The 12,736-nt window shown below is 41.0% G+C and overlaps 1 protein-coding gene across 4 annotated transcripts in view; it reads left to right on the forward strand.

Moving 5' to 3' along the window:
- LOC310687486 (meiosis inhibitor protein 1-like) overlaps nt 1-12,736 on the forward strand; it is a 29,249-nt gene that overhangs the window by 13,372 nt on the left and 3,141 nt on the right. For 2 of the 4 annotated variants that reach the window (XM_083462578.1, XM_083462577.1), the window contains exons 14-24: nt 44-191; nt 990-1,274; nt 2,535-2,700; nt 3,607-3,711; nt 4,436-4,546; nt 6,229-6,410; nt 7,674-7,755; nt 8,837-9,027; nt 9,727-9,808; nt 11,124-11,230; nt 12,508-12,639. In XM_083462578.1, the coding sequence (XP_083318704.1) occupies nt 44-191; nt 990-1,274; nt 2,535-2,700; nt 3,607-3,711; nt 4,436-4,546; nt 6,229-6,410; nt 7,674-7,755; nt 8,837-9,027; nt 9,727-9,808; nt 11,124-11,230; nt 12,508-12,639 (1,591 nt within the window). The remainder of the gene's footprint in view (nt 1-43; nt 192-989; nt 1,275-2,534; nt 2,701-3,606; nt 3,712-4,435; nt 4,547-6,228; nt 6,411-7,673; nt 7,756-8,836; nt 9,028-9,726; nt 9,809-11,123; nt 11,231-12,507; nt 12,640-12,736) is intronic. The other 2 variants (XM_083462579.1, XM_083462580.1) reach the window with 2 other exon arrangements.

The raw sequence follows: 12,736 nt of genomic DNA on the forward strand, positions 1-12,736 counted from the left end.
TTAACTTAAAAAACAAACAAAAAACAAACCCTCTTGCTCTCAGATTTGTTCCAGAAACAGAGCTTTTCTCAGCTATAAGAAGTTTTCTTCTGTCAATCCAAGACCAAGGAGACTGTCCACCCCCATATGTCTTCAAAGCTGTTTTGTACCTTCTGGCAATCTGTCAAGACAAGACTGAAGCTTTAGACTTGGTAATCACTGCTTCCAAGAGCAGCTTTTAAAATCTACACTGTCATATTTCTGAAAGTTTGTTATTGATGTTCCTTTCGAGACAATTAAAAGTCACTGTTTTGTTCCCTTAGTACTAGTATCCAGGATACAACACCAGCAGCACAATATCTCATCTACTTTCTCATGAGAAAGTAGCCTTGCTATAGGAGAATAGCCATCATTCATTTTCTGGTTTTGCGTAGTGTTGTAGTGTAGGACCCATCTAGCAAGGAGAAAACTCCTCCTGAATAAGTTTGTGGAATAGTGAGACAGTACAGGAACACTGGATGTCTGCAGTTTTAGATGCCTGTTCCAGTGCTGTAGTAACACACTCGGAAGTGAGAGTGGAAAAGAGTGTACAGGAGGCACCAAGAACACTAAAAGAAACGAGGCAGGCCTTTGGAAAAAAGATAGTGAGAGGATTGTCCCCACCCACAAGTGCTGTCATAAATTGTATCCAGAATGTGCCATTTACATTTGGAAAATACATAGCTGTTTAATTTTGTTCTAGTATTCAAAGTGTTACAGGGTGCAGTTTTTAATTTTTAAAGAAATGTTGTGCATGTGATGACAAATGGTAATGTCTGCTTGTGAAATTGTTGACTTCAATATGCTTTCATAGTACTATTCCCCTTGTATAGATGGATATAATGCTGAAATTCTTCCTGTTCTTCCTTTTAGGAGGATTATGTTCCTCATAAGAGAGACTATAAATGTACCAGTCCCTAAAGAGGTTGTTTTGACTTTTCTGATTTCCCCTTCCAACTCTCCAAATCCAGGCTTCACTCTCTGCTATAAGGAGGATCCTGGATAGTATATCTGATCTGAGCCTGGTGTATGTCCATCATCCTCTGCTCCTCAATTTTTTTTTACGCTATCCTGAATTTATGGGAAGATTTGGTCACGGCATCCTTCATCTATGGCTTTCCTGTGAAGACTACAGCCACACTGAATCTGAAGATACTGACAAAAGACTCTCTGCTGGCTTTTCTGACTCCTTAAACAACTTCAACAGTTTGCTTTGCATGCTGAAGGGCAATCCCAGTGCTTTGCTTGTCTTGCTGGTATGCAATATTTTTTTAAAAAATCAGTACAAGATCACCTTATAGAAATATTTAGATTGCCTACCTAGATTCCATGTGCTGCAAAATCTGTTTGTTTTCATCATCACCATCAGCAGCATTAAATATCACACACATTTAAAGAGGAAAAGTAGCATGCCTCAGATTTGTTTTCTTAGAATGACGATCATTGGAGACGGTGGTGTCTTTGTGTTGTATGGTTTTATTTGTACATACAGGCTGAACATAAGATGGAAGGGTTTGCAGCGTTAACACTCTTAACAGATCTAGCCATAACTGTTTTTCTTCTTAAAAAAAACAATGCCATACCAAAATACTTACAAATATTGATGCACAGTGTTATAAAACCTTTCATACATACAATATTATCCATATTTATTAGAATATATTATTCCATAAATTTAATTAATATTCCTCAAACTCGAATTCCTCTGATATCTACAAAAAAAACCCCCTTTTAATTCTTCTTCCTTGTCTTTCTCCATCCTTAGTCCAGTAAATTAACTTAACCAGTTTAATCAATGCTCAACTTTCCAAGCTATCATTTGGGGGACTTCCTCCTTTTTTCCAATTATAGGCTACTCATATTTTAGCTGACATGAATAGAATATAAATCAGTCCTTTTTCCTTCATAAAAACCTAATAACACTTATGAGATAAAATCATAGAATTGTAGATTTGGAAGGGACCTTGGGGTGTGTGTGTCATTTATTCCAACCCCCTGGAATGTAGAAATACTGCCCACAACCGTCCCTGGGTGCCTCCCATCACTCCTCTTCAGCCAGCCAGGCCCTTGTTTGTGCTACTGGGTTTAATAACAGTCAAGAAACATTCTAATGACCTTAATTGTGCATTACACAAACACACAAATAATTTTGATCTTAATGGTTTTAAAACGTGTCGCTAATTTGACTGCATTGCAGCAGAGCCACCCAGTTTTCTCTTGGTGGGTGGGGGCTGTGCTTGACTGCACCTTGGCTTTTATTTTAAATAATTAGGCTACAAGAATTATTTTAGTAATTCAGACTTTAATTGTAACGCAGCCTGTTGATGAAAAAAGTACTTCATTTGAATATCTACATTGCTGTGATGTCTCATGCATCCAGGTTAGTATGATAACTTGACGATTTTGGAATTTGGCTTCTAGGTAGGGGTCCAGATAAGTCGCTGTGCTATAACCATAGAGAGCAGCAGCAGCAGCAATATTTGCTTAAACTGGGCCTGATCTGCTTTTCTTCTCAGGATCTAGTCTGTGTTGGCACCGGTGAAGTAGCCCACAAAGTCCTCATTACCCTGAAGGCCTTCCTGAAAATAGATGAGAATGCCCATGTCTGTGACCTTCTTCGAAGCCAATTTCTACAGATTCTGCAGAATCTTCTGGTAGAAAACAATTCCAGCGTTTTGCAAGGTGAGTGACAGACCTGCCTTAAGTGCAGGAAGCTGTGGTTGGGTACCAAATCCCCTCAAGTAATTTAAATACTGCCCACAGGAGCTCTTGGGCCAAGTATTTCCCTGTCCCTATGTGTCAGAGCAAGACAATATTTTGGGGAAATTTAACAGAGGAATTTTTCAAACATAACTGCAAGTTTAACCCTTAGCTATGACTGCTAATGTAATCTGTCTCTTCCCCTGATTTGCTTATTTGGTGGGTTTCTCTCTCTGAGAAAATCCTACTATTTGCCATGCAGCGGGTTAATAAATGGTGCCCCTGGACATGATATCATCATCCCTGCTTTGAAATAAGTGGTGGTTCTTCATACTTCCTCCATTATGCTACTTGATTCTTCCTTCTTGATTGGGATAGAAATTGTCAGATATGTGATGAATTAGCACTGACACAGTTTTTTATCAAACGAACATGTTTTACACCCATCAATTGGGCCTGCACTATGTTTGATTCAGGGCAGACATTGAAGTCTTTACTAAGAGCACATCTGTTTGCAGAGCAAATCATGTTGATCACTGTGCATCCTTGCTCATCTGATATGCAGCATGCCATCTGTTAGTTGTATATCAGTGTCCTTCTGATGCAAAATCAGCTGACCCTCTGCTGTAATGCAACACAGCCTTAGAGTCAATCTCACGTTCTGATTTGAAATGGTACGTGTTGTTTAGGACAGCCCACAGCAGCCTGTCACTTTAATTATAGCTTTTCACTGCTTCTAACAGGACATAATGACTCTTTAGCTCTCCAGATTTAAAAAAATTGGTTCTGACAATGTACACAGAAGATAGTTCCTGCAGCACCTGTTTGTTTTCTCAGTTTTTGTAGTCTAGAGGCCAATAAGTAATTTTCTTTCATGCTTCTTTTTAGTCAACCAGGCCCAGCCCCTTTTATTGAACCTCCTCTTCCTGGTTCAACTCAGGCATGCGACTGAAAGAGAGCTGGACAGCACGGATTTCAGATTGCTTCATCTGGGTGAGCTTCTGAATTTGTTCAGGCTGGATCTTTGGTTTAGAGATGAGAATATTTTATCTGGGGCATCTTACTTGACGGGCCTAATAGAAACAGTGTGGTGTTGTGGCTAGAGTGCCAGATAAGGGTAAAAGAAATTCAGGTTCAAATTCCCATTCAGGAACTGAACTCACTGGGTGACATTGGGTGAGACGTTTATCTGTTTGCCTAATCTCAGATTAGGGGATGAATAACTCCACTCTGAGCTCCCTGGAAGAGTTATAGATTTATTTATTACTGCATTTATTTCCCACTTTTTTCTCCAAGGAGCTCAAAGGGGCATACATGGTTCTCCCTGCTGGTTTCACAGATCCTAGTCCAACATCCTAACCACTAGGCCACTCTGGCTATGTGTCAGCTTTCCCCAGGTTTTCTACATTCCCTGTAATATGTTTCTGATGGTAGCAACAGTATCCTGCTTTAACCTCCAAAATGTATGCTGGTGAGGAGTTGTAACATACCTCCTAATTATGATGCACAGCTGTGGCAATATTTATTTCAGGATTTCTTGTGCTCTGCTTTGAAGCCAGATGGATTTTGTCAGTGTCTGTGAATTGCATCGCACGCTGATTTGATTAGCGGTCTGAGCAGGTGTAGCTGTTTTCGTATCGAGCCTTTCCCCCCAAATATTTAGCATATTGGAATCTGAAAAAAGATGAAAATTATATTGAGTATTTCTATCACACAGTCAGCAATTTGTCTGGAAAATGCAGCCCAACAGACCATGAAATTCTGCATCCGTCCCTCAACTACCTGTATTGGAGCCTTCAGCAGACAACCCCAGCCAGCCAGAAAACAGGTAAAAAGTGATAAATGGATTCTAACTGCCCACTCCCCCTTCAACCTTATTATTAATTAAATTTGTGTACTGCCCTATACCCGCAGGTCTCAGGGCAGTTTGCTACAAGGGGCCTGCCCCTACTGGAGCACTGTTGCTGTGTGAATCCATATTTTCCCCATTTGAATTCAGCCACTGTAGTATATGCATGTGCAAAATGAGTTTGTCCCCCTTGTCTGAAATCACAGTTTCTCTGGCCCATACTAGTAGGTGTTGGAGCTGTTATGTACTGAAGTTCTCACCCTGGGCCAGCAGGGGATACTGTAGATAGTTTTCACATATGCAAATAAGGGATTGAAAGTGACGTTCAGTGATTGGATAGTTACAGAAAGTTGTTACAGTTGCGTTGTAGTGGAGCTCTATATAAGCAGGCTGGCTGAACCCTTCAGTTCAGTTCTGTTCTGGCCTGTGAATAAACAAGAGCTGTTTGAAGAATCGTTGTGTCGTCTGAAATGTTCACCCACAACTTAACAGGAGCCATGTGCAGAGAAGAAAGGAGAAGGCGCCAGGGCTCCATCTTGTTAAAGACTGAGGGAAACTGAAGGAGTGGGAAGTTCCTGGAGTCGTCCCCCCCCATTCCCTGCCAGTGACAGGGGTGGGAGGAGAGAGAAGAAAGGGAAGGGCATCGCACTTTCAGGAACCCCCTCCCAAAAGCCCCCACACAATGAGGAGCATCTTCCATATGGCCAAATACATGGCAGGGGCGCTGGGAGGCCTGCAGCCTCTCATGAGATGATTTAGCCAAGTCGCTGCAGTTTAGCAGGAAAGTATGGAAGCCACCGAAGGTCCAGTCACACACCAAACTTCCCACCCAGCATAAATCCCTCCCACAAAATGAAGAAGTAGAAAGAATATGCTGTAGGCAGCCGGTTGTGATGGGAAGGCAGGAGGAGAAAATCCTTCTTGGAGGCTGTGTCTGGAGCCTTTCTTTGAATCCAGTGCAGATGCCAGAACCTCCCTCTTTCAACATCTGACTATGAGGACTGCTAAAGACATGGCATGACAGGAGAAAAGGCTATTTAAAAAGGCCTCTCTCCTACTTGTTCATTCTGCACATATATCTCATTAAGTTACTTTCTATTTAAAATAGGTATAGAGCACAAACTTAATTGTGATTTTCCACTACATGATGCAAATCTACAGGAGCCCTTGCAGGGGGCACGGGGAGGACATTGAACATCAATTTTCTGACATGCTGGGGCATTTGTTCCTTCACTGGCTTTAAAAATTCTGAATATTTTGTCTGCCTATCGTGCAAAAGAAGGGAGGACAGTCACATTTATCTATCTATCTATCTATCATCTATCTATCTATCTATCTATCTATCTATCATCTATCTATCTATCTATCTATCTATCTATCTATCTATCTATCTATCATCTATCTATCATAAAGAGCCTACTTGTACTTAACAAGCATTGTTCAGTATTACATTGCTTAGTAACAGTATCATGCATGTAGTTAAAATATATTATTTGATAGTCCAAGAATCTTGGAGTCGTGGTGGACTTGGGGCAGAAAAGGATGGTGCCCCTTAATTTCAGTAGCTGCTCATGACTGGTCCTTCCTGGTGCTCTTGGCAGCTGCTGCCTTTCTGCTATGCCAGTTGCACATGGCTTGTTAGACCCTTTCTTCCTTTACAGTGGTGGCTATGTTATTTTCCAACACACCTTTGCTAGAGCTGCTTGAGAAAATTATCCACCTCACTTGGTTGCCTGCCTGTTCTTCTGAACCTGCTTTGCCCTCATCCAGTGAAGCACTTCTCTGCTCTGCTTGGCTGCTGATTTCTTCTCTCTTGACTCAACAACACATTTACAATACAGAGGTTAGAAATACTGTAAAACTTTTGCATTAGAAAGTCCAGATAAAAATTACTGCTTTTATTCATAGGCACAATGCACAAAGTTTAAGCATTATTAACTTTTTTATTATTGGTTCCCTAAATCTATTGCATTAATTAACTGTAATCCCAGTCTGAAAGTTCATATTGGTTTATTAAGATGAGATAATAGTTAGTCTTTTGTCTGCATAGGCAGCCCTTTGCTCCCCTCTTTGCAATTTGATCAATCAAACCAGGAGGTCTCTAATTAGCCATTGTTTTCTTTTCCATCGAAAATGATTGTTGTGAGCTTTGGAGGTACTCAGGTCTTAAACTAACTTCAAATTAAGGTTTAGGATTAATAGTTTCCCAGTTCAAATGAAACAGGAAACCATGGTTAATTGGAGACTCAAGAATGTAAGATGAGTATTGCTGGATGAGACCAGAGATCTATCTGGTCCAACTTTCTGTTCCCACAGTGGCAAACCAAATACCCACAGACATGATATGTATGTAACAGCACTCATGCTGGTTTTATTGTTTACGTTGTGAAGGGACTGGTATGTGGCAAAGATCTGGTTCCTATCTTGGCTTAATAATGAACACAGACATAGTTTATCATACCCCAGCCTAGGAATAATTTAGCCCAACGGCAAAATCAGCATTTCAAGTCCCAAACCATGTTATTCCATAAGATAGATAGGTATTATATGTAAACGAGGCATTACATGAATGGCTTAGAAACAGGTGATATAAGGTCACTGTATTGATATCATATTCAGAAATTGAACTTTAGTTTATCCTGTGTGTGAATTAGGATAATTCATGATGGTCTCCTGTTGTTTGATGTTGTTCCCTCAGTTTTGGCAAGCACAAAATGTTCAGAATGGGTAGATGGATGCGTCTAAAGCTCATGAATGTGAGCTAATGTTGTGCTGTTCCCTAATCCTCTGAAGGGGAAACAGCAGTTTAGTAAATGATTAGCCTCATTCATTTTACCAGAGTGTTAATAATGAGGATGAATAAAAAGCAGATTTGCATAGCTGACTGCCTGTGTTCCCTCATTCTGTCTCTAATCCCTTAGAAGTCATGGAAGCTCTATTTAATTCCATAAGTGAATAATACTGGGAATACATTTAATGAGCTGCAGATCCAGTGTCTTTTGAGGGGTTGGTAATAGACGGCTGGACAAAGAAAATTAGCAGCCCGGCTGCTTCCTTCACTCCAATCGCTCCCGTCACCAAACATTTTCTGATTCATTTCTGAAAGGTTGATCATATCATCTGCCTTGATGTGGACCAGGTCTTCAGCGCACTTGCCTTCAAGAGGAAGAAACCCACCCTGTTCTTTGGTAGGCTGCATATTTGCCAGCATCAGCTAAGAGAGCACTAAAGGCTGCTTCACATGTTATAAAAACGGAAGTCACTTTTGCTAAGAAATGGCATAAATCTGGCCTAATGTAGAAATCCCTGGGAAGCTGCAGTCCTTTGTGGTTTCCCAGTTCATTTATGTGTGCAGGATCAGGGCATCTTATCTATATGCAGGGCTTGCTCAATTCCTACATGAAACTATATTATTATTATTAAATTTATTGTTTTAATATAATGGTGAACGTTCATAAGTAAATATGGAACATTCCCCCCCCCTCTCAAACATGAAACTGTATATTATTAAGCAAAAAATGGGGGGAGGCTTGAATTTCCCTCCCCTTTGACCTGTTCTTCTGTTTTAACAGCTCATACTGTTCTCAGTGGTGTCTGCCTGAGCACTGACCAAATCTACACACACTTCAACAGTGCTGCATCATCAAATGCTCCCAGGCCATTCACTGGGCCCCAAGTGGCTTGAAGATCATAGCAGCATTTGAATACATTATAGATTACTATATAAAAGATGGGGGGGGGACTTGCAAACTTTCAAGCATTAGTTTTTATTTTCTGAGAAGGCTAATCATTAAAATGGGTTTTATGTCTTTTTCAGATGCATTTTTAATCAAGTCATATTGAATAAAAGTACTTGAAATTAACACTGCATATAAATAAGTCAGCTAATCCATTTTCTTTCCCAAAACAAAACGAAAAGATTAATCCAGGCATTAACATACAGAGGCCTGATAGGCCAGAGAACAGTAGATTCAAACAGAAGTATAAAATATGTTTAGGACAGGAAAGAGACTGTATGTCTTTGAGATTTGGGGGGAATTTTTTCTTTTTCTTTTTACATGTTCCTTGGGAAGGCTGTGCTGCTGTAGACTTAGTGTACCAGCCTCTGCTAAACATGCACTGCACATGTAGGATGGGACAATGCAGGTTGCTTAGAGCTACCTGTAAGAAAGGTAACTAGCAAATACAATTGTCATCATCATGCTAGAATAGTAAATCATTGTTGCTAAAGTACGAATGTCAAGTACTAATAGATGGTTTTATACCCAGTCAGCATCCTTCAGTTTATGAGAGCCTTCTTTAGGCAGAACCTCTGCTCATCCTTTGTGAAGTTTGCTGTCCGGTCTACAGATGAACATGGGAATGAACTTCCACAGTCAGAAGGGGATGCCTCTCTCTGTCCAGTAGCCATGCGGCATGTAGTGTCCTTGGTTATCCGTCTACAGAACCTCCTGCTCCAGGTAGAAGTCTAGTGATAATAACTGAAACCATTTTGCCATCAGCAACACTGTTGATCTATTTCAAACACAGGAGAAGGTGTAGTGGTTAAGAGTGGTAGTCTCGTAATCTGGGGAACCGGGTTCGCGTCTCCGCTCCTCCACATGCAGCTGCTGGGTGACCTTGGGCTAGTCACACTTCTTTGAAGTCTCTCAGCCCCACTCACCTCACAGAGTGTTTGTTGTGGGGGAGGAAGGGAAAGGAGAATGTTAGCCGCTTTGAGACTCCTGAAGGGGAGTGAAAGGCGGGATATCAAATCCAAACTCTTCTTCTTCTTCATACAGTCCACTGCCGTCTTGCAAACTTTCCTTGTTTCTAGAACTGAACTGTTTCACTACTGAGAGGCTTTTGGATTATTATTTAATTTCCAGTGCAGAATGAATATAGATCCCAGGACTTTGTCCATGACAAGTCTTTTTTTAAGTACTGTACTGTAGCTTCCTACAGCTTAAGTCCCTCACTAGCAGCAGCTCACTTCTGCTACCTTACTAAAGAGGCTGCCATGCAATCTTAAGAGTTTTCTGAGCAACATTTTGCATTCTTTCGAAAGTGGAATGGGGGTGGGGAGCCACTTCTACATCAGTTCTAACCTAATAAAGTAGTTTTGTTGTGGGATTTGGTGGCAATGATTCATGCCCTCACCCTTTCCCTTATATTTGCAGAAGGACCTTTTGCTGTCTCAAACTGTTATTGGCTGTCTTGAAGTTTTGTTGGAATACCTGTATTCGAGGAACCCGATCACTGGTACTCCTTTCAGCATCCTTATATGTGTTCACTTGATTCACTGTGATTGTCTGCATCGGTGGGCACAGTATCTTCACCAGTTGCAGGACAGATTTTTAGTAGCAGGGGAGGGAAGAAGCTGCCCTCTCATTTTTCGGAGTGTTTCTTGCTTTGCATCAGGGTGGTAGGTGGTTGAGAATGCGCTCTACGTAATGGAAAAGCAAAAAAGTTTCCAGTTCTAAGAATCTCATTCAGTTCCCAAGAAAACATTGCAAACTCTCTTGCCTATACGGCAATCTTGGTCAGAGCCAACAGGATACGTTCTGGTCATCCTTTACCAAGCAAAAAGGTGCATTACTAGGAGAGAGAGTGTTTGGTAAATTATACCATGGATTAATGGTAACCAGCAGCGTAAGGGTGTCTCTGACAATTGCCTTAGAAAAGCACCTGGGCACAATCTGCACCAAAGCCCCTATCCCAAGATATTCCTGTACTTTTTGCAAATGCCGTTGTTGCTCAGTGATCACAGTGTAGTTCCTTATCACTCAATTCCGAGACATACATCACTGTAATTAGTTTTAATTGCACAAGGAAGTGGGTGGTATTTGAAAGATGTTTTCGTTTCACGCAGGTAAAGTGCACGTGCACCTGTACAGACAGTCATTTATGCTTAAAATGTGATGCCTCCTTGAAGGCAAACACATGCACCTCTCTGCATGCCTATTAAATAACTACAGGTAGAGAGATGTGTCATGTGACCCACCAGAAGCAAGCAAAAAGTGGCAATCCTGCAAAATAATGCTGATATGGATAGTACCCTGGTGTAGGGAAGAGTTTTATGGAAGGTTTCATTTAGATGGATTTGAAATGGTGTGTCAATGACCACTGTGAAAAAGCTTTTTCAGTATTAAGGTGGGGTCATGTGGCGTTTATAATGGTATATTCAGCAGTGAGGTAGTAGTAGCCTTATTGAACAACTTTCATACTATATTTCACATAAAGTAGATAATATTCCAGTGGTCTAAGCTCAATTATGATAACACAGTCACTTTCCTAGACCTTGCCTTCCCTGAAATTATTATTTCTTTTCTCTGCTTCACTACTCCAGTACATTTTTGTTGTGAATGAATGAATTAGGTAAGAGTTTAAATTATTACCAGCAATATTTTTTGCAGGGGGAGGGGCAGGGAGGTGCAATAGTAAATTTTATCTCTGGAAATTCTTTTTGATGACTTCAAGGAAGTTTCATTCCATATGAGTAAGTCTCTTTAGCTAGAATGTTTTCCACTCGGTTGGTTTTTAAAAAGCTAACTGTGATTGCTTTCTACATTTCTAGCATCCCATATTGTCTCACAACCATGGAATAAATTCCTGCTGATCTCTCTCCTAGATAGTGTCGATAATTCATTTCTTCACCCAGAAATTCTAAGACTAGTTGCTTTGGTGAGTATGGGGGCTATACAGTGGTGCCCCGCAAGACGAATGCCTCGCAAGATGGAAAACCTGCTAGGGTTTTCCGTTTTTGAGCTGCTTCGCAAGACGATTTTCCCTATGGGCTTGCTTTGCAAGACGAAAACGTCTTGCGAGTGTTCCGATTTCCCCCCCGCTTCCCCCCTTTTTCTAAGCCGCTAAGCCACTAATAGCCTTTTAGCCGCTAATCCGCTAAGCCTTTAATAGCCGCTAAACCGCTAATAGCGCTAAGCCGCTAATAGGGTTGCTTCGCAAGACGAAAAAACCGCTAGACGAAGAGACTTGTGGAACGGATTAATTTCGTCTTGCGAGGCACCACTGTATATTGTTAAAGAACACAGTGTATCTGCAGCTATTTATGCTGTGTACATTAAAAATGGGCAACATACAGTGTTTGTTAGGGCCAAAACAGTTATAAATAATTGAATTTCCTGATTTTAAAATAAAACAAAAACAATCAAATATAGTTGTTGTTAGCTCTTATTCTGATCAGAGCCGTGGCACTGCAGAGAAGTTACTTGTCCCTTTATCCTGCACTATTTCCTTGATCAAAATCTTCCCCCGCCAGCTCTGTATAGTGTGTCTTCCACTCCAGAAAGGCAACAGCAGCTTCACTGTGCAAGTGGCGTTTTCCATCAGGGAAATGTTGGAGTAGGCAGGATTAAGTGCTGCTTCCCCAATGCTCTTGCTCAAGTCAAAATTGGAGACCCACTTAAATAAAAAACTTTTTTTTTAAAGTTGGGGATTTTGTGAACAGTAGGGAAAGATACCCCTCCCCCAGGGACCAGGGTTAAGGAACCTGTGACCCTACAGATGTTTCTGGACTCAAATCCCCATCATCCCTGACCACTGTCCATGCTAGCTGAGGCTTATGGGAGTTCAACAAGACCTGAAGGGTCACAGCCAGTTCTTCATCCCTGACATCTCAAGGTCAGCAAGTTCTGCCTAAAAAATGGGGAAGTTGTTTTATGATACCTCTGGAGCATAGGAGCCAATTCCTAGGAGCCGTGGGGCTTCAGCTCCCACAATAAAATCACAAAGTTGATGGGCATTCCCATTCAAATGCTGTGTGTGTGCACTTCATCATGTGATCAGTTATGCAGGTGGGGTTTACCTGGGCCCCCACAATATTTTATTTAAGTTGGCACCCCTGCTGTGGAGCCAGTGTTTGTATCGTACCTGAGGAAAGCTGAACTATGGAACTCCATGCCACAAGAAAATAAATTAACTTTAATTACTATGTTTTAAAGTTTATAAGGTATCAGAACACTAGAATTATTTCTCCAATTGAAATTGGCCGCATACTTGAAGAAGCAGCTAGTACTAAATTGCCAGAACTTTCTGATGTCACAATCAGTGCACTTCACTCCTTTCTTGTTCAGGTGAGCCCTTTGGAAATGATCTCGTAACAGTAAGCAGTAACTTGAGAGTGATGTCATAAGAATGGTTGTTATGGGTTGTTGTTGTTGTTGTTGCCAT

Source organism: Podarcis liolepis, assembly GCF_965112155.1.
Source record: "Podarcis liolepis genome assembly, chromosome: 10".
NCBI lineage: Eukaryota > Metazoa > Chordata > Lepidosauria > Squamata > Lacertidae > Podarcis > Podarcis liolepis.